At 50.6% G+C, this 20,859-nt stretch overlaps 1 protein-coding gene across 3 annotated transcripts; it reads left to right on the top strand.

Moving 5' to 3' along the window:
• The first annotated feature begins 956 nt into the window (after window positions 1-956).
• Window positions 957-17,019, top strand: GHRHR (growth hormone releasing hormone receptor). 3 transcript variants are annotated; one of them, XM_006042587.4, is made up of 14 exons: window positions 958-1,138; window positions 5,091-5,193; window positions 5,322-5,429; window positions 6,215-6,312; window positions 7,462-7,559; window positions 8,081-8,627; window positions 9,624-9,777; window positions 10,079-10,139; window positions 10,709-10,778; window positions 11,644-11,735; window positions 12,186-12,315; window positions 13,032-13,073; window positions 15,240-15,344; window positions 16,076-17,019. In XM_006042587.4, exons 1-14 carry the CDS (start codon window positions 1,082-1,084, stop codon window positions 16,142-16,144), a joined length of 1,734 nt encoding a protein of 577 aa, XP_006042649.3. In that variant the 5' UTR covers window positions 958-1,081; the 3' UTR covers window positions 16,145-17,019. The 3 variants fall into 3 exon arrangements, with proteins under 3 accessions (XP_006042650.3, XP_006042649.3, XP_006042655.3); XM_006042593.4 differs by having other exon boundaries at window positions 959-1,138; window positions 8,081-8,213; window positions 16,076-17,018; XM_006042588.4 differs by lacking the exon at window positions 13,032-13,073 and having other exon boundaries at window positions 957-1,138.
• The last annotated feature ends 3,840 nt before the right edge of the window (window positions 17,020-20,859 follow it).

Raw genomic sequence — 20,859 nt, 5'->3', positions numbered from 1 at the left:
CGTGTGTGTCACAGAGTCCGGCCTGACAAGCTCTGGGATTGCAGACCTGCACACAGATGACGGGGCCTGCCAGGTACTGGCACCTTCGGGACCCTTGAAGATCTAATGCAATTTCTAGACGCCCCAGTGCTGTGCAGGGTTCAAGGCAATTTAGAACACTGTTTCTAGCCTGGCCAACTGAGATCCCTCATTTTAAAGTCTGAAACTATAATAAAACTGACAGGGTAATGAGTATTCGAATTAATCTGAGCTGCTGTGTAGGTTCTCTTGTTTCTGCTCCTGATAACACTGGTTTTGCCCCACTCAGGATGGCTTAGCTACGTGAATCTTCTTGCACACTTCCTGTTTTTCCCTGTTTCCATATGGACTTCCGAAGAGACTTTGACAAGCCCCCATGTAAAGTCCAGAGCCTGGATCCCTTCAGACTTCACCTCGCCGTCCAGACTGGTATCCTTGCTGGGAACAAAGACAAGGTTTTGCTGAAACTATTATCTTCGCGACCAGCCATGGGGATGCATGGGGCCTTATGATTGTGCTTCCTTTTCTAAGATTCCTATTTTCCAGACTCTACTGACACCCTACCCCCTTCTGCTGGGTCCCCAGGGCTCCGAACCCATCCTTCAGCCCGGTGGATGAGGCTGAGATCACAACCAAACTGGGCTCCCTGAGTGTGGACTCAGGCCTTCTTCTTTGCTCAGCCTCAGCCTCAGAGGGCTGGGTTCAGAGAAGAAAATTATATAAAGAATAGTGACCTACTGGGGCAAGAGGTGTCCTGCGGCTGCCATTTGTCTGTGACCTTGGTAATGTTAGGACAGACATGGGCAGACTTACAGACGAAGTCAAGCCCTTTCCGCCGGGAATGCAGAGTTCTACCCTGAGGCTGTGGCGGAGCTGGGCACGGTGTTCCGTAATCCTGGTGAATATTCAGTGGGTTCTGTCCCCTTCACTGGCTCCTGTCTATGCAAACAGCCACCTGGGAAGGAGAAGCAGAGGGTGTGCTGGCAGAGGTGACAAAAGGGGACAGTGGAAGGAACGCAGGGTCACCGAGGCTGACCCAGGCAGCTGTCGCCGAGCTCCCGCCATGGACAGCAGGGTGTGGGGTGCCTGCATCCTCTGCTTGCTGGGCCCCTTGCCGATCGTGAGTAGCCAGCTCAGACCCTCCTGCCCCTCCCACTGAGCTTGAGATCTGGGAGCCACTGGGCCATACTGGGATCCACTGGGGTCCACTACCCTTCCCCGGTGCAGGAGTCTCTCTATCAAGCAGTCTGGTGGCCTGGCTTGGAGAACTCCTGACACCTGCGGTCCCCACCTCTCCTCGCTCTCCCTTCCCAGGCAGCCTGCTCATCCCTGGGGAGTTCTGACAGCAAAATGTCCTTCCTGGAGTTGAACGGAGTTCGCATGCCCATTGCATCCCTGAGGGCCTATCTGCATCCTCGGGGCCACAATACTCTAAACAGTACCTAAAACAGTACCTCTGCCTCCCTCTCACACCCTGAGTCTTCTCCACACCTCCTCCTCCTCCAAGCTTGCAGAGCCCTCCCAGTCCCCACGATCCCCGGAGCCACTTGATTGAGTTGCTTCCTTTGAAGAGGGTGTGGCCAGGGGTTGAGTGTGTCTGGGTAGTAAGTGAGAAGTTGCTCCCCCCTCCAGCTTCTGGGAGCCTCTCCCTCGAAGGGCACACCCTGGGCCCTGAGCAGCTTTCCACAATCAGGTACAGCCCCGAGGCCCAGAAGGCTGGGGAGCGGGCTGCCAGGAGGGGTGTACTTTCCCAGAGTTAATGCAAGTGACAGTGACTTGGGGACCAGGATGGGAGACACAGTCCCAGATTGGAAGCTGCAGCTCCCATGGTCTCCTGCGAGCTCATGGGACTGAGGTTGCCCGCTTCCTCCACTGGCTTGTGTGTGAGTCTGTGTGTGTTTGACAGTGTGTGCATGTGTGTGAGTGTGTGTGTGTGAGTGTGTATGTGTGGCCGGGGCTGCACCTGCTCTTTGTGCATGGCCTTTGGGCTTCGATATCAGTGCTGTGAATCTGCCATGTGACCTAGGTAAGTCCCTTCCTGAGCCTCACTTGTCTCTTTTGTAAAAGAAGAAAATAACATCTGCCCCCCTGGGCTATTGTGCCTGGAGAAGGATCTGACTTGTTGGAGGCTGGGCCTGCAGTGCATCATGGGTGACTTCTACTGCCCACCCCGCACTGCACAGAGTGGGGCCTCCTCCTTCTCATCTGTGTGCACCCCACAGGAAATGCATTATTCTAGAAGGGGGACTGAGATCCTGTGGGGGTCACTCAGTCACTGGTGCCAGGGTCAGGGTTAGCACTAAACCCCAGTCTCCTGGTGTGGCCTCTGTCCTGCACAGAGCCCAGGTCAGCTATAGCCATGGTCAGCCAGGCCAAGGTATGCAGGATGACAGTCTCCCCTCAGGAGGAGTGGGGACATGGGCCAGATGATTCCTGATCCCAAGGTGAGTAGTTGGGGATCCAACCAGAATATTGGGATAAGTCTTGGAATGATCCACGTCTTCTCACCCCTAGCAATTTCCACCCGTGACCACACACCTGGGTCATGAGTTGAGCTTCCCTGAATTTTTCTTCCCTGGGGAAGTGTGGTGGTTGTCTGTTTCTCCTTTCGGTGGGAGGCTTCCCACCAGGGGCCCTAGTTCCTTTGGCCTCGGTGGTCCAATAGTCAGGCCCTGAGAAAGCGTCTCAGGAAAGGATGGGGTTGTAGATGTGGAGGGGGAGAAGGGCAGATGGAACCCATGGTCCCATATCAGGCCCCGCCCTCTCCATCTACCCCGCTGCTGTTGTGGACATATAGGGGAGGTAAGACTGGGGTTCTCCTCTGAGGTGGCACTAGGCTCACTGAGTCCTGGGAAGAAGCCAAGAAGTGCTCCCAGATTGGAGATCCAGAGCCCGGGCTGCAGGTGGAATCTGCATGGTGAGGTCCCAGGGCTCAGGCAGGAGGTGGCAGAGCTGAGCCCAGGCTGGCTTTGGGGGACTGGAGTCAGCCGGTCAGGACAGGGGTGTCCTTCCTTGCAGGGATGGGTCTGATGGGGGTGACCCTCCTTACTGGTCAGCGTCTCCAGGTCCTCTCCTAGCCCTCTGGCCTTTGGGTCCCTTCCATGTGGTCACCTACTGTCGACTGCCCCCATCTAGTGTTTGACGTCTCCGACCCCAGCCACTGTCTCATACCCACTATGCTTTTGCTGTGCCTGGGTGTCTGTCAAAGGACACTAGGAGTTAATGAACCACCTGCTGACATGGACTCTGTGCCAGACACTGGGGGCTTGTGTGTGCACTTGTGGATGTGAGGATGGCCATGGGCAGGGCTCTCCCCTCACGCAACTCAGGTACATCTGCCCACTCTCTTGTCTGGGCACGTTCTAAAAATATGCTCCTTTCTCTTCAAACGTTCAGCTCAAATGCCACCTCCTCAGTCCTTGAGAGAAGGGCCATCCTCCAGTAGTGCTTGCCCGGCCCCTGCTCAGTTTGTATGAGATATATCAGGACCAGGTGTTAACTCTCTTCCTCACCACACTGCTGCTGCTGCTAAGTCGCTTCAGTTGTGTCCAACTCCGTGTGACCCCATAGACGGCAGCCCACCAGGCTCCACCATCCCTGGGATTCTCCAGGCAAGAACACTGGAGTGGGTTGCTATTTCCTTCTCCAATGCATGAAAGTGAAACGTGAAAGTGAAGTCGCTCAGTCGTGTCTGACTCTTCGCGACCCCATGGACTGCAGCCCACCAGGCTCCTCCGTCCATGGGATTTTCTAGGCAAGAGTACTGGAATGGGGTGCCATTGCCTTCTCCACACTCTTCCCTGGTAAATCCTTGGGGACAGAAATCTACACTAATTGAATTTGATGTATATGTTGGATTCAAACTTGGGATGTGGATCCATGTTCACAGTGTAAGGAGCGTGTCTTGTAAAGCTGAGTTCCTTCTCATGTGTCTGTCTGGGGCTGTGCCCTGTTGGATGGTCAGCTTTTCTCCAGTCTGGGGGAGTGGGAGGGAGAGGTGTTAAGAATTCCTGCCTTTGACTCCAGCTCCCTGGAGAACTTGTTAAAATGTGAAGTCCTAGATCCAGCCATAGATCTCTGCGTATTCTTGGCTCATTGCAGTTGATCTCTGGCTGAGTTAGAGGCACACTTTCAGAACTACTGCTAGAGGGTTTCCAGAAAAGCAGCTTGTTCCCTAGCTGATCACAGAGATCATTCCCTGTGAATGATCCACAGATCGTTTCCCAGGGCACCAGGCTCTGGGAAATTCCTAAAACCTAATTCTTCCTGATTGTTGGGCTGCACATCAAGGCAGGTATCCCTCCATGTATCGTCCATTACCCATCCATCTCTATGTGCATCCTATCCCCCTATCCATCCACCCATCCACCATGCATCCATGCGTCCAGTCATCCATCTATCTATGTGTGCTAAGTCACTTCAGTCAGACTCTTTGAGACCCCTTGGGCTGTAGCCCACCAGGCTCCTCTGTCAATGGGATTCTCCAGGCAAGGATATCAAAGTGGATTGCCATGCCCTTCTCCAGGGGATCTTCCTGATCCAGTGATCTAACCCATATCTCTAACATCTCCTGCATTGGCAGGAGGGTTCTTTATCACTAGCGCCACCTAAGAAGTCCATCTATCTATATTCTGTGTGTATATTCACTCATTCTACCAGCCAGCCACACAGTTACCTGTTCATTCATTCATCCATGAAGACATTCATTTGCTCCTTTACCTCACTCATGGAAAGAAAAAAAAGCCACTACACAGCTGCATTGTTGAGTTGACCATCCCCATGCCATCTTCTGAAGACTTTTACTTAATGTGTCTCAGAACTGACTTCCATGAATTGAAAAGGGGAAGCCTTTGTCCAAATCTCCATTTATTCTCCCTCCCTCCCTCCCTGCTTGCCTGCCTTTCATCCAAATAGCCATTGCGTTTCTTTGATGAACCTGGTCCCTGTACCTAACTAAGAGCCCAGCTGTGGAAACGAATCAGGCTTTACCTCTGTCCTCAGATCACTTGACCAGCCAACCTAGAAGAAGCACACACTGGCTCGGCTCATGTCATTCATCCTTTGCTGCACAGGTCCTGAGCCACGTGCACCCAGAATGTGATGTCATCACTCAGCTGCGAGAGGATGAGCAAGCATGTCTACAAGCTGCCGAAGGGATGCCCAACTCCACCTTGGGTACGGGGCTGGGGAGGGAGGAGGTGGCTCGTCGTGGGTTTCTCCATCTCCTTCATTTGCACCGCTCAGGATGGTGGACAAGCCTGTCCCCTGGGCTGAGTCCCTCCTGCTCCCACTTCGCTGTCTAGGCTGCCCCAGGATCTGGGACGGGCTGCTGTGCTGGCCGACGGCGGGCTCCGGCGAGTGGGTGAGCCTCCCCTGCCCGGCTTTCTTCTCTCACTTCAGCTCGGAGCCAGGTGAGGGGTGCTGGCGGTGGAGATGGGGGGAAGAGCTGAGGTGAGGTGGTTTCCTCAGGCAGTGGTAGAATGCGGTGGCCACGTCCTGGCTTTGGAGTCAGGCAGACCTGGATTGAGCACTGACTTATTCCTTCTTGTCTTTAGCTTTGAACTTGGATGAGTCAGTTACCCTCCCTGAGCCTCAGCTTCCTGACCTCCTGTGACCTGGGGAGAACAGGAGCGCTAGCTGCACAGAGGGTGCGGTTGGGCCTGGGAGTGCTGTGCTTGGGGTCAGGCACTGAGCACTTGTTCTCTGGGTGTGAGTGGGAGGTGTGAGCAGAAGGTGTGAGCAGGAGGTGTGAGCAGGAGGACTGGCCATGGGGGTGGAGAGGCAGAATCAATCTCCCCATAAGGTGCTAACGGTTGCTTTGTTGGGGAGAGCGGAAGGGCAGCCATGCTCTGCCTCACCTCCCTGGCCTGGGTGTCTGCGGTGGATGGTTCCTCTGGTGGCAGAGAGGGCCTCCTTTCTTTAGGATGCTGGGGACCCAGTTGTCTACTCTGCTCCAAGGAAACCGTTCTCTCAATTAACAGAAGGTGAGTCTGAGGCCAGAAAGGAAGACCCCAGAAGGTGTCCCAAGCAGGCAGGACACCAGGCCTCTGGAGAAAAGGCTCCCCTCTCTCTGCTGCAGAGATGAGCTGTCTGTGCAGACTCGACCAGGGTCACTCCCGGCTCCCCCACCTTCCTGGGGAGAGGGGGGAGTCGTCCTGATCACATCTCAGCTTCCCCGGCTCTGCTTGCCTCCTAGGGGCTGTGAAGAGGGACTGCACCATTGCAGGCTGGTCGGAGCCCTTCCCGCCTTACCCCGAGGCCTGCCCTGTGCCCCTGGAGCTGCTGACTGAGGAGGTGAGAGGCTCGTCACGGATGTTTGTGTGGCCGGTAGACTGCACAATGGTAGGGGCTGCCACTTCCATTGAAGTTGGCGGGTCGGAATGTGAATGACAGCACACTTCTGGAAGATGGCTGGAGGAGAGGGAGTGAGAATTAGAAGAGAGCAACTTGCTCCAGAGTGACAGGTGGGCTACGCTGCTAGGAGGAAGAGGGAGGCAGAAGGCAGGGTGGGCAATGTTACCTGGCCAGTGTCTCCTCGACACCCTCTCTGTGCCCCAGCTCCAGGACTGGGAGCTGGGGGTGGTTGCGGGAAACAAAGGCTCTGAGTTGTTCTGGGCAAGGACCACTGCAAAAGCTCCCTGCCCTCTCTGATCCTCAGTCTGTGGAGTGGTGTGCGTGGCTGTGGGAGAGCAAGGGAAACCCAGTGATGGAAGTGACTCCTACCCCAGCAGCACACTCCATGCTTCCAAACTGAGCAGTGCCTTGGCAAGTTGCTTCCATTCCCATAACCCCATAGCTCTCTCCCTCCAGCCCTGAAGGCAGAGCATGAGTCTGACATTCTTTCAGATAAAAAGACTGAGTCAGGGAGGGGCAGTCAGGGGTGATTGCCTGCATCCCTCAGGGGAGCTGGGTCCCTGATCAATCCCCTCCCCACAAGGCTATACCTTCTGTCTCCATCTCTGGGGTCCAGGCTGAGTTGATTGATTCAAATACTTGTTTGTGAAAGAGCTTAGCCTTGAAGCTGTTCTTGCTCTCCCCTTTATTTGCGGATGTCGTGTTCCCAAGCTAATGAGCAAGCTGGATGTCAATAAACAAGCCCGATTTCCTCCTGAGCTTTGTCACTCCCCAGGGACGCACAGTTTCTGTGGCAGCTTCTTTCCCCCATCTCCCAGCAGCAGCTAGAGTTAAGCATCTTGATCCTCATCCTCCCCCCACACCCCTGCTTCCCTCCCCCATCCTGTTCCCTCACTAGCTTACAGGCTGTAAACAAACTCCAAAGGGAAAACTCCAAAGGGAGCTTGCCTTGGTCCCCACAGACACCCCAGCCTCACATCACACTGACAGTTTGGGGGTAGAATTGAAAGCATCACCTGCTTGATGGTCAAGCCTCCCTTTCCTCAGAGGCCCCGTTGCTGAGATTCCCTCTGCCTCCACCCTCCCCAGAAATCCTACTTCTCCGCGGTAAGGATCGTCTACACCATGGGCCACAGCGTCTCGGCCGCGGCCCTCCTAGTGGCCATCATCATCCTGGTTGCTCTCAGGTTCGCCATCCCCATTCCCTGCTCCAGAACCTTCCCTGCCTCCCCGTCATCCACAGCACCAAACCTGATCTTCCACCTGGATGTCAAAGACGTTCCCAGGGCTACTGTGGCCATTTCGTCTCCTCTGTGAAGCTGTGAAGCCCTTCTTGACTCTTTCAAGCCTTTGGCTGCTGCCCTTCTAAAGCCTTCTCCAGCCTGGTCTGAGCTGTTGTCTCCTGGGAATGAGCCTCGTCTCTTTGATTATCCAGGGGCACAGGGTGGGGGTCCCCTGTCATTTCTGCCTCTGTCTTCCATGTAATGAGCTCCCTGAAGGCAGGGAACTGATGTTTTCCATCCCCTCACCTGCACTGAGCCCGGTTGTCCTACAAGGTTAAAGCTGAAGCCTCACATTGAGTGCAATGGATCCAATCTGATAAAAGCCAATCCAAGCCCATGTGATTCACCTCCCTCCTTGCTCAGCCTCCCCAAGCCTGCTCTCCCTCCTTGCCTCCTGTTTTCCTCACCCCTCCCGCTCCCTCCAGGAGGCTCCACTGCCCCAGGAACTACATCCACACCCAGCTGTTCACCACCTTTATCCTCAAGGCGGCAGCTGTGTTCCTGAAGGACGCCACCCTCTTTCACCGGGAGAACACGGACCACTGCAGCTTCTCCACTGTAACAGTCATGGGTGGGGGTGCTGGTGCGGGCGAGGAGGTTGGATTAGAGATGTCAGCCTGTCCAGTCCAGTGGGCTGACCCCGGGGCTCTGGCTTTGCCAAGGACAGAGCTGGAAAGCCCCCCTCCCCCTTCCCGCCCCTCCTTGGGGTCAAGTCCTAAATCCTCCTGTGCCCAGCCCCGTCATTCCCTGACTCCACTCTCTGCTCCATGTTCTGTATTCTGGTTTCATTCCCAGCCTGTAGCCCAGCCCAGAGCACACTTCACTCCACTCTTGCTTCCATCTCAAACTTCCTCTGGGCTCTGTCTCTGCTGGGTGTGGGTGTACCAGGCACTGGACAAAGCCAGGTCTCTTCTTCAAGAAGCACCCAGGATGCCTAAGGGGACAGATTGTACCAGATTACAGGACCATCAGGTAGAGGGAGCTGAAAGCTGGGAGAGAACAGGAGAGGGCTTCAGGGAGGAGGTGGCTTTGAAGCTCTGGGGAGGGGGGAACGGGCAGCAATGATAGGGAGAGAGCGGGGAGGACCAGGGTGAAGCAGCTCTCACAGACAGGAGAAGCTGGGGCTGCTCCAGGAAACAGGGAAGTCATCATGGGGGTGGGGAGGTGGACGAATGAGAGGAGGCCAAAAATAAAAGAAGCTGGGCTGAGTGTGGGCAGCTCTTACTAGGTTTTCTGACACTGTACCGGAAATGAATAGATACATGAATGAACACGCCAACAGATGACCTTCATTCCTTAATGAAAGAAACAATAATAGTATATATACTTAGTGCTTAGGTACCAGGCATTATGCTAAATGCTTTACATGTATTGTCTCATTTTATTTCCTATGTATATTTTCATTTTAGTTCTGTTTGTAGATGAGGGATATTTGGGAGGCCACCCAGCTGCTGAGTGCTGGGAATGGGGCCACGCACTCAGAGCACTCGCCTCTGAGCTCAGAGTCAAGCCACCCAACCGATGAGCAGAGTCACTCAGTGAATGAATGACTGCATGGGTGCATGCATGTGTCTTCGCAGGATGGAGCTCTGCAAGAGTAATGGTGTTCCATAGCCTCAGCTCTAGGGAGAGACTTGAGCTCAGGAGGGTCGGTGAGATAGTGTCAGTAAAGATAGTAGCAATTTGTATACAGGGTTTCCATTTAATCCTTATGATGAGACCATGAGTTAGGGGTTGGAAGTTTTTCATTTTATATGTGAAAAGTTAAGGTGTGGGTGGGTTACCCAGATGATAAACTTGAAGCCAGGCTCTCTGGATCCCAAATCTGTGTTCTTCACAACCATATTATATATACTACCACATCCCCTCGGGGGTAGCCCAAAGTGGAAGAGACCTGGGGGTAGGGGAGCTTTGATGGGGCTCCAGTGGGTGTCCTGGCTCTGAGACGCCCAGGCCCCTGGCCCACAGGTCCTGTGTAAGGTTTCTGTGGCCACTTCCCATTTCGCTACCATGACCAACTTCAGCTGGCTGCTGGCAGAAGCTGTGTACCTGACCTGCCTCTTAGCCACCACATTGCCCAGCACAAGGAGGGTCTTCTGGTGGCTGGTTCTCGCTGCCTGGGGTGAGCATGGAGGGCTGGTTTGGGCACCATGGTGGGGGGCGGGTGGAGTGAATGGAGGATTGGGGATGACCAGGGAGCTCACACAAAGATCCTTTCAGCTCACTCATGATGACCCCAAGGCCCAGAAAGGGGATGGGTGGCTGTAGTCATACAGCGAGTGTTGAGATCAGGACCAGGTCCCCTGCCCCTGGGCTCTCACAGGGTCCTGCCTTCACAGTGCCCTGTGTGACTGCTGGTAATGGTGGTGGGAGGTGGGCACAGGATGCAGACCCTTACTCATGTCTTTTCTGTACCCCCACAGGGCTTCCTCTGCTCTTTACCGGCATGTGGGTGGGTTGCAAGTTGGCCTTTGAAGACATTGCGTGAGTTTGGGCTATCCCTTCATCACACCTGTACTGGGTCCCAATGAGGCTGTTCTTCAAGCTGGGATGAGAAGGAGGGGGTCCCTGGTCCTCACTTCAGGAACTCCCAGGGTTGGGTGGGGGTGGGGAGGGGTAGGAGACACAGTCCATGGATAACACAGAAGAGGCTTGAGCCCGGGCAGGAAGGGGGCACAGGGTCTCGGGTTTCGGGATCTCAGGGGATAGGGGCTGTAAGAAGGGACCTTTCAGAATAGGGGAAGTGTTGGGGCCACATAAAATAGCAAACATGATGGATTTTTGAGAAACTCATCTACCTTGGTGAAGGGAAAGGGTGAGCCCCTCTTGAATTAGGGTGTCCCTTTGGAAAGGGCCTGCATGTCTTGAGGAGATAAGGCTTGTTGGGGGTAAGGTGAGGCTATAAGGATCGAATTCTAGAGGGAGGAGCCTAGAGCTGTAGGTAGAGGGAATAAAGGAGAGAGGAGCAGGGGTACCCCAGAAAAGGGCTTCTCAGCAACTGCGCTCTGTTGCCCCGCAACCCCGCCATCAGTCCAGGCCTGCCCTCTCTTCAGGTGCTGGGACCTGGACGACAGCTCCCCCTACTGGTGGATCATCAAAGGACCCATCGTCCTCTCTGTTGGGGTCAGTGCCTGAGACCAGTGTCCTCTGCATTATTCAGCCAATCTCCCTGGGCCCACCGAGCAGCCATACACAGCAGGAAACATGACTCCAGGCTGGGAGTCAGGATACCCTGGGTTCGAGCCTGACTCCCCCACAGGTGCTCTGTGAGGCCCTCTCTGGACCTCAATGGTGAAAGTCACTCAGTCGTGTCCGACTCTTTGTGACCCCATTGACTATACAGTCCATTGAATTCTCTAGGCCAGAATACTGGAGTAGGTAGCCTTTCCCTTCTCCAGGGGATCTTCCCAACCCAGGGATCGAATCCAGGTCTCCCGCATTGCAGGTGGATTCTTTACCAGCTGAGCCACAAGGGAAGCCCATGAATAGCCCATTGGAAAAATCAGAGCTCAGGCTTCTTCTAACTCAGAATTTTGATGAGTCTGGTGGCCTGGTTGCAGATCACCTACAATTGCAGTGAGGCCTGGCTCGGGGCATAGAAGGAGTAGCAGCTGAAACCCCTACCTTGCCCACACTCAAGGCAAGGCAGCCAGGACTGGTTTGCATGGCCTGGGTGAATGCACACATCTTTGTTGATTTTGTAATTGTGCAAAGTGAAGGCCACACGCTTTTTAGAAGAGCCTGAGAGGTGCTGGAAGCAGGATGAAAGCTATGACTTCCCACTTTTGGCCTGGGACTGGAGGAGGGGGACCCTGAGCCCAGGATCCCCTGCACACCATGTTGGACCTCCCAGTCTCCAGGTGGCAAGGTCTCGAGCAATGATCTGCTCATCCTGGCCCTCAAAGACCTGAGGTTTCTAGTCCCCAAAGAGGTCCTACCCCAGGTCATTTGGGTCACTCCTGCCACTTGCCTACATCTCCATTTCCAGGTGAACTTTGGGCTTTTTCTCAATATTATCCGTATCCTGCTGAGGAAACTGGAGCCAGCTCAGGGCAGCCTCCACACCCAGCCTCAGTACTGGTAACGTGTGTGTGTTTGTGAGTGTGCATGTGGGGGTGTGTGTATGTGTTTCAGGAAATTCTGGGGACATAACTGGTGCAGGAGTCAGATGGTTCTTTTTTATTCATGATTAGGCGTCCATCATCTTGGTCCTGTGCTTCTCCCCAGATTCCCAGAGATAGAATAGTTCTGGTCCCTGTCCTCCAGTGAAACACAATATAGAAAGGATGGAGGTCCCGAACAGCAACCCACATTGTGGGTGATGAGTGTGGAGATCAATTTCTATGGGAGCCTGCAGAAGGAGATCCTTTCTAAATGAATCGTGGGGTTGGAGTACAATCTGGGAGGACTTTCTGGAAGAGGTGTCCTTGAATTAGACTTTGAAAGATACATACACTTGACTGGGATAAGTTGAGACCAGAGCATTTGAGAGAGGGAACAGCAGAATCCAGGCCTTGTCTTCTTCTGCAGGCGTCTCTCTAAGTCAACGCTTCTCCTCATTCCGCTGTTTGGAATCCACTATGTCATTTTCAACTTCCTGCCTGACAGTGCTGGCCTGGACATCCGCCTCCCCCTAGAACTGGGACTGGGCTCTTTCCAGGTGAGGGTCCCCATGGTACTGTCTCCTTCTCTCCAAGTCTTTGGGTAGGAGGGGTGGGGGGTGCTGCTGTCCACAGAGTTGGTTGATTTCATGGCAGGTGAGGGTGACTAGACCAGTTATTCTTCCTTCCAGATACTCATTCATCTATTCAACTGTCCATCTGTTTGTTATTTTACATCCGTCTATCTCTTTATTCATTCAGCTATCCCTGTATCTATCTACCCATCCATCTGTATATCCATCCGTCCGCTCTATTCAACATTTTGTTGTTGTTTAGTTGCTCAGTCATGTCCGACTCTTTGCGACCCCATGGACTGCAGCATGCCAGGCCTCCCTGTCCATCACCAACTCCTGGAGCTTGCTCAAACTCATGACCATTAAGTTGGTGATGCCATCTAGCCATCTCACAAATTCAGCATTTACTGAGCACCTATTATGTGCCAGGCTCTGTGCTCAATACTGGGGGATGCAGAAATAAATAAAATCAGAGAAACGGGCCATCAGGCCGATGATAAAGCTTTGGAATGCCTGCTACGGCAATTACATATGACAATATGCCTGGCACATAGTAATGTGATGACTATATCTACTTTGCATTTTTCCAAAGACCTGGCCCAGGTCACAGCCTGTTGAGGGTGGGGGAAAAGGTAGTAGGAAGACTACAGACATCTGAGGCCAGGCCAAGGTGATGGGGTCCTTTCTCTTTGACCTCACAGGGCTTCATTGTTGCTATCCTGTACTGCTTCCTCAACCAAGAGGTATGTGACTCAGACTATCCTTATTCTTTAAGCCTTTCCTCCCACCACTCCTAAGCCTGCCTCTCTCCTGTCAAGCCCCTGTAAATCCCACCTCAGGCCATAACTTGAGTCCTGCAATCCTTTGTGGAAATCTGTCCTGAGTTTCTGGATCAAGCTTAACCTGAATACTTCCTGTGAACATCTTTTATCCATCCTTCCTCTGGTCTTGGCCAAGCTTACTATCCATTCATCATGAGGTAGAAAAGGCCTCTCAGGGATTAGAAGAGGGATGTAGGGGCTGGGGCGGGGGCTAAAAGGGGTCCCTCCATTCTGTATTCCTAAAATTGAACATTAAAGAGAGTTGGGGGAAGGAGTAAGTCAGATCCTAGAGAGACAGAGAGAAGACACAGAGGAAACATAAAGTCCAAGGTAGACACACAAACTCTAGGAAAATAGATTCAGGCAAAAGACAGGGAAGATGATGGAGAGCAGAGGCAGGGGTGCTGAGAGAGAGCACCTGGAAGAGATACGCAAAAAGAACAAACCAAAAAGGTGAACACACACGTGAACAGACAGAATGTCCCTGTCCTGCATCAGTTGCTCAGTCATGTCTGACTCTTTCCCTTGGGGCTCCTCTATCCATGGGATTTTCTAGGCAAGGATACTGGAATGTGTTGCCATTCCCTTCTCTAGGGGATCTTCCCAACATAGGGATCAAACCCAAGTCTCCTGAATTGCAGACAGATTCTTTTTTTTTTTTTTTTGGCCACTTTATTATTATTATTTTTTAATTTAAGGATAATTGCTTTACAGAATTTTGTTTTTTCTGTCAGACATCAGCAAGAATCAGCCACAGGCACACCCATCAGGCCTCCCTCCTGAACCTCCCTCCCATCTCCCTCCCCATCCCACCCTTCTAGATTGTCACAGAGCCCCTGTTTGAGTTCCCATGAGTCATACAGCAAATTCCCATTGGCTTCCTATTTTACATATGGTATTTATTTTAAGTTTCCATGTTACTCTGTCCATGCAGGCAGATTCTTTACTGTCTGAGCCACCAGCAAAGTCCCTATAGACAGAATAGATGGTGCCAGTGCACTCGTAGAATCATGGAGAGATGGCAGAGAGGAGTACATTATAACATCCAACCCAGAAGACACTTCGTATTTTTCCCTTAGGACAGACTTGCTATACGGGCAGTAGTGTGAGAATTTAACTCTGTCCCAGCATTGGAGAAGGAAATGGCAACCCACTCCAGTGTTCTTGCCTGGAGAGTCCCAGGGACGGGGGAGCCTGGTGGGCTGCTGTCTATGGGGTCGCACAGAATCGGAGACGACTGCAGTGACTTAGCCGCAGCGGCAGCAGCTGTTCTGCTAGAGAAGGCACTGGCACCCCACTCCAATACTCTTGCCTGGAAAATCCCATGGACAGAGGAGCCTGGTGGGCTGCAGTCCATGGGGTCGCTAAGAGTCGGACACGACTGAACGACTTCACTTTCACTTTTCACTTTCATGCGTTGGAGAAGGAAATGGAAACCCATTCCTGTGTTCTTGCATGGAGATTCCCAGGGACGGGGGAGCCTGGTGGGCTACTGTCTATGGGGTCGCACAGAGTCGGACACGACTGAAGCGACTTAGCAGCAGCAGCTGTTCTGCTGGAAACCTGGGTACACAGACCTGCCAGGCTCCAGCTGTGGAGCATTGCTACCCCTTACCTGACACTTCTGTCTCTTCTTGGCTCCCTCTCCTTTGACATTCTTTGCCCCCACTAGCCTCTTTGAGTCTCCTGCAGACTTATTTGGGATCTGGGAGCAAACACAGGACTTCCATACCTGCCTGTAATGGCTCATGGGCCCTGGGCTACTTGGAGAGGACAGAGTACTTATTTTTTGGCCAGAAACCCAAGAAAACACCCATAATTGTCTTTAAGTGGGCCAAGACAAAAGCAGTACTAAAAAACAGAGAAGGAGCCAAAGGGAATGGTCAGAAATACTTGCAGGAAGGAGGAAGTAGTATCCTCTAGAGGTAGTACTTAGCTGTGGCTGAGGCCAACCATAGCTTCTCCTGCTGCAGGAAATCCCTGTCTCAGTTTCTCCTGCATGGCCTCCCCGGCACCCTCAACCCCACTGGGGCTGAATAAAGAAGTGGCAGTGGGACCTTCCTAATGCCCTCCCTCTTGTTCTTGGAGGTGAGGACTGAGATCTCACGGAGATGGCATGGCCACGATCCTGAACTTCTGCCAGCCCGGAGGACTCATATCAAGTGGACGACGCCTTCACACTCGAGGGTGAAGGTGCTGACATCTGTGTGTTAGTCTGGTCACAGCCTGTGACTGGAGCCCACACCTGAACTTGGGCAGCTACATGGGTCTACTAGCCTCCACAGTGTCCCATGGGAACCCTCATGCTTCCTCCCAGCACTTCTTTCCTGTCTCATTCCTGACTCTCTTTCCTGGGTCCTTTTGTGTCCGCTGCTATTCTTCTCATGTCCCTCCTCCTAGAATCTGGGCCATAGCCCAAGGCCAGAGGAGCCAATAAACTTGTAAATGAATAGGTACACATTAGAGTGACCCCATCCACCTCTGCGGGGTGGGGGGGGGATCTGTAAGCTTTGTTTGGACCATGATGTTGGCAAGTGTTTATCACATCTCAGTTATTGTCACATTCCCGTCACGGGTCTGTGCAGGGATCCTCTTGTTTAATTCATTAAAAAATATATATTCTCTTTTGTCTCTACTTCCATTCCCCTCTTCTACAGGCAAACACTCCAATGTGTTGAATGCGGATACTTGTTTCTGTGTTCTTGCAAAACACGTAGTGTTGTGTGTCTCTGTACTTTTAATTTACATAAATGCTGTCGATTATATGCCTCATCCTGCTTCTAATGTTTTTCCTCTCAGCACAGTACTTTCAAGAGAGCCACCCGTGTTGCCGTGTGCCCATCTGGTGGCTTGTTTTGACTGCCTTATGGTGCCACCTGGTGTCACCAGCCATATGTGACCATCCCGTCTCCCCCCACCTCTAGGTGACTGTTCCCGTGCCCTCTGGTCCCCAGGCCGGGGAGCCTTTCATCGGGACACATTCCGGGGAGTGAAAGCGGTGCCAGTTCAGCCGATATGCCTTTTCTTAACGCGACAGAGTGGTTCCAGATTGCACTCCAGAACTGCCAGCGAGATCTGCACTCCCACCAGCAGCTCCACCAACACTTGGCATTACCCAGCTTTTCAATGTTTGCAAGTCAAATGGGTGTACAGTGACATCTCCTTGTTGTTTAAATCCACATTCCTCTGATAACTAATGAGCGAGCATCTCTTCTCTGCTTGTGCCTGTTAGCCTTTTAGGTTGTCCTTCTGGAAAATGCTTGAATCGCTCTCTTTACTTTTCTCTAGGGTGGAGGTTCCTCGGTTCTAGGTTTTTCTCTTACGTTTTTTCCATTGCTTGCCCTCCTGTATCCCCAGCCTGCTTCTTCCTCCCAAGTCCTCTGCCCAAGTGCTGCCCCCGAAGTAATGCAACATGCTTTTCTTCCTTTAGTTTCAAATCAGAAAAGTAGTTCATCCTCATTGCAGAGCATTTGGGAGATATAGAAGGGATTTTAAAAGAAAATAAAAATCAGCCAGTGGGCACTTCCCTGGCGGTCCAGTGGTTAACACTTTGCCTTCCAATGCAGGGGTGCAGGTTGGATTGTTGGTTGGGGAGCAAAGATACCACATGCGTCACAGCCAAAAACCAAAACATGAAACAGAAGCAGTATTAGAACAAATTCAGTAAAGACCTTAAAAAATGGTCCATATCCAAAATAAAAGTCATTAAATTAAAATATCAGTCATAATCTCATTACCCAAAGACAATCACTACTGATATTTTTGTATGTTTCCTAAAATATTTTTCTCCTCTGCTTTCTTGAAATATTGTGAGATCATGATATATTCATAAATTTCTGTCATGTCTTATATTTAAAATGAACATAAATGATATATAAAAATGGACAACAAGCACATGAAAAGATGCTCAATGTCATCAGTCATTGGGAAAATGCAAATCAAAATCATAATGAGAGCATTTTACACCCAGTAGAGTGGCTAAAATGAAAAAAAAAAAGTATTCACAAGGATGTGGAGATGTTGGAACTCTCATGCTTTGCTGGTGGAAATGTAAAATGGTACAATTGCTTTGGCAAAAAGTCTGGCAGTTCCTGGAAAAGTCCAACATTTAGTTACCATGTGACTTGGTATATAGGCAAAAGAATGAAAAACTCATGCCTGTACAAAACTTATACATGAATATTCATAGCAGCCCTGCTCATAACTACCAAAAGATGGAAACCCAACTGTCCATCAATTATTAAATGGATAAATAAAAGGTGATATAGCCATACAACCAATAACAAAAAAGAATGAAATATGGATACATGATTCAACATGGATAACTCCTAAAAATATTGTGCAAAGTGAAACAACTTAGATATGAGATTTATTATATTATTTATTACATGATTTATTTATTATATGATTTCATTTATATGAAATACTCAGAATAAGCAAATCTATAGAGACAGAAAACAAATTAGAGGTTTTCAGGGTTGGGAGGATAAACTGATTACTAATGGGTACTGAGTTTCTTTTAGGGGGAATTAAATGTTCTAAAATTAGATAGTGGTAATGGTTGCACACTCTGTGAATATACTAAAGACCACTGCATTATATACTTTAAAAGGGTAAACTTTTTGACACGTGAGCTGTATCTCAATAAAATTGTTATTCAAAAAGTAAACAAATCGTTGCTGCAGAACTCTTGCAGACCTATATTCTGCTTCACAGTTTGTAAAGCCTATTTAATAGTCTTTTTAAAGCATCAATATTTCCAGTTTTATTTCATGTATCTAATATTCTTTATTTAACCAATTAATGTTTTGCAAATATTCAGTTGGTGAACTTTGCTTCTAATTTCTTAATAGTTGTGATGACAAACTTCTCTGCATGTAATTCTTCATGTGCAACTCAAAAAAATAAAAACATTAGAGTACACCCATAAACATAGAATTTTTTAGCCAATAAAACGCAGGTGATAAGTATTTTAAATCTTATTGGAAAACTGCCTCCCAGAAAAGTTGACTCTGTGTATTCTTGTACAAGTGGTATGAATGTGATGGTCTCTCTGTTTTATTATTGCCATTAAAAGTATCTTCATCAGGTTAATAGTCAAACAGTGGTTTCCTGAAGTTTTAACTGGTGTTAAGCAGAGGTTAGTTAGCAGTTGGAAACAGTGGTTGAAGCAGAAGCTTACTTTGCGAATGATCTATTCCTTCCTTAGAGGCTTCATCTATGGCCCAAAGCCTACTTCTTGCTTCCTTCTAGTTTTTACTGGAGTTTCAAATCTCCATCCCACCACTTTGTTAGCCTCTTCCATTACAAGAATCCCCAGACTGGGACTGTATCAAGGGTTCCTATCTATGTCCTTTGATTGGCAAACCCCTCCCTTGTTGGGGCCTCAGCATCCCCATCAGTATGGGGAAAGAAGTTGGTCAGTAAATGACTTTTGAGTTCTCTACAAAAGAGAAATTGAATTGCAGGCAACAAGGTGAGTTGAGGTGAGCAATGCTTAACTTGGCCACCAGATGGCAGAACAACTGCAGTGAAGAACCCTGGATGGGTTGACAGAACTTCCTGGATGAGGCCCCAATACTGGAGATGATGGATGCAGGACTCCCAGAGCCTGGGCGTAGTAAGCCTGCAGGGCTGATGGAGAGAGGTGCTCCTGGTCTGGCCAGCATAGGGGAGCAAGAGGCTCCTGGAGGAGGGGGGCAACGCAATACCCCTAAGCCCTTCTGACCTCAGTCTTGAGGAGTAAGAAGCTGATGAGAAGAAAAAGAACTGAAGAGACAGGAGTGCTCACTGTAGTCTCCCTACAGGATTCACGACAGATTGGGGTAGGGGTTCCCTGGACCCCTGGTTCTGTGCAGGTAGAGTAGGATTTCCCATCACCCGCTGCAGCATTTTCGTTCCAGCCATATTCTCCGCAGGTCCTAAAAGGCATTTTCTAAAGGAAAGGAAGAAACTCTACTTCCCTCCTATTGTGTCCAGCCTGTGCTCCTCTCCATTGTGGGGAGGAGGAGTGATGGTAAAAATGAGGGGCTCGTTCCCTGTCCCTGGGGAGCCCTCGGGAGTATTGAAGCTATCCCCAAAGATAAGACTTGATGTAAGAATGGGTGTGCTGGGCTAAAATTTTCCTGGCTGTGGGAACTCAGAGAACGGGGTATTGGTGAGGGCAGGAGCAGTCAAGGAAGACTTCCTGGAGGAGGGGACTCAGGTTGGTTGTATAGATTCTAGAATTCCACAAGGCCAAGCACCACCATCTGCTGGGCAGGAAGCAAGAATGTGGCTGATCTCAAGTTGGGTAGCAATGTTTGGAGGAAGGGTCTGCAGGACAGGATGGTGGGCATCAGACAGAGACTTCGTTCTCCCCAGGAATATTCATGGGCATTCCTGTTAGAGTGCTGGGTTCTGCAGGGCCACCCATTTGCTCAGTACATGCTTAGGTGGCAGACAGCTTGTAGAGCCTAGAAACACAGCTGAAAACAGATCCAGAACAAACCTATTCAAGGGGCTTAGGGTCTGGCTAGGGAGGATATGGGTCAGAAGATAGAACTTCTTGGATTGGGTTAAGTAGAAACATGATGTTAGGGAGCTTACTGGTCTCCGGGAGAAGAGTCAGAAGCAGTGCCCATGCCCCACCAGGGGACCACTGTGGCGAATTCCTCATTCCACCGCTTTTGGCTGCAGACACAGCTGCTCATACCAGTAACACTGGGGATAAAATGCCAGATACCCAACACGGCTGTCCTGAAAAGCCGAACTCCTCCACTGGCCTGCTTACTAAAAGCTCGATTGCACCTGGCTTCCTCTTGGTGTTCTCTTCCAAACCCAAGTCACACAGAGCTACTTCTGATGGCACGGCCTTGGCCTGCTAGTGGCAGGGGGTGCTGGGGAGCCCCTGCTGACTTCTACCCAGAGAGAGTCTGCACACTGTCACAAGTTCCTCAGACATAAGACTGACATTCAGGATAAGCTGGCCATGGACATGACAGAGTCCAACACTGGGAGGTGGTCATGCAGCTCAAACAATTGCATGATAATGGTGTACACAGGAAAAACAGAGCTCCAAAAGAAGCATCCAGAGGACCAAATCTAGCCTGGGGTAGTTCTTTAAAAAAAGGCTTTCTGCTCTGTAACAACCCAGAGGAGTGGGATGGGGAGGGGGGTAGGAGGGAGGTTCAAGAGAGAGGGGACATACGGATACCTATGGCTGTTGTCCATAGGACATATGTATACTTAATGTTGATGTCTGGCAGGAACCAACACAATAATGTAAAGCAATTATCCTTCAAGTAAAAATAAATACATTTAAAAAATATTTAAATAAAAAAGGCTTTCTGGAGAAAGTGCCATGTAAGCTGAGATTAGACCACAAGTATAAATTGGCTGGATAAGAAAGTGGGTGAAAATCCCAGATAGTGGAAATAGCATGTGCAAAAGCCCTGAGGTGGAAAGGAGCTTGTCATTTGGCAGGAACTAAAAGTAGCTACCGTGGTTATTGGAGTGAGAAAAGCCTGAGATGAGGAAGTTTGGGCAGTACCCAGTTCATGCAGGGTTAGGGAAATCACATTGAGGAAGTTTTATCTCAAGAGCTATTGGAAATGTGTGATGTAATGAGACTTCCAATTTTGCAATAATCTCTCTGACTGGTTTGGATAGGAAGACTGAATTTCCGGTGGAAATCTCAGCTGGAAGTAAGGAGGCTGAAAAGGGAGGC

This window comes from Bubalus bubalis, chromosome 8, assembly GCF_019923935.1.
Source record: "Bubalus bubalis isolate 160015118507 breed Murrah chromosome 8, NDDB_SH_1, whole genome shotgun sequence".
NCBI lineage: Eukaryota > Metazoa > Chordata > Mammalia > Artiodactyla > Bovidae > Bubalus > Bubalus bubalis.
Note: the sequence above shows the minus strand (reverse complement) of the source record. Positions and strands in the feature narration are given on the sequence as shown.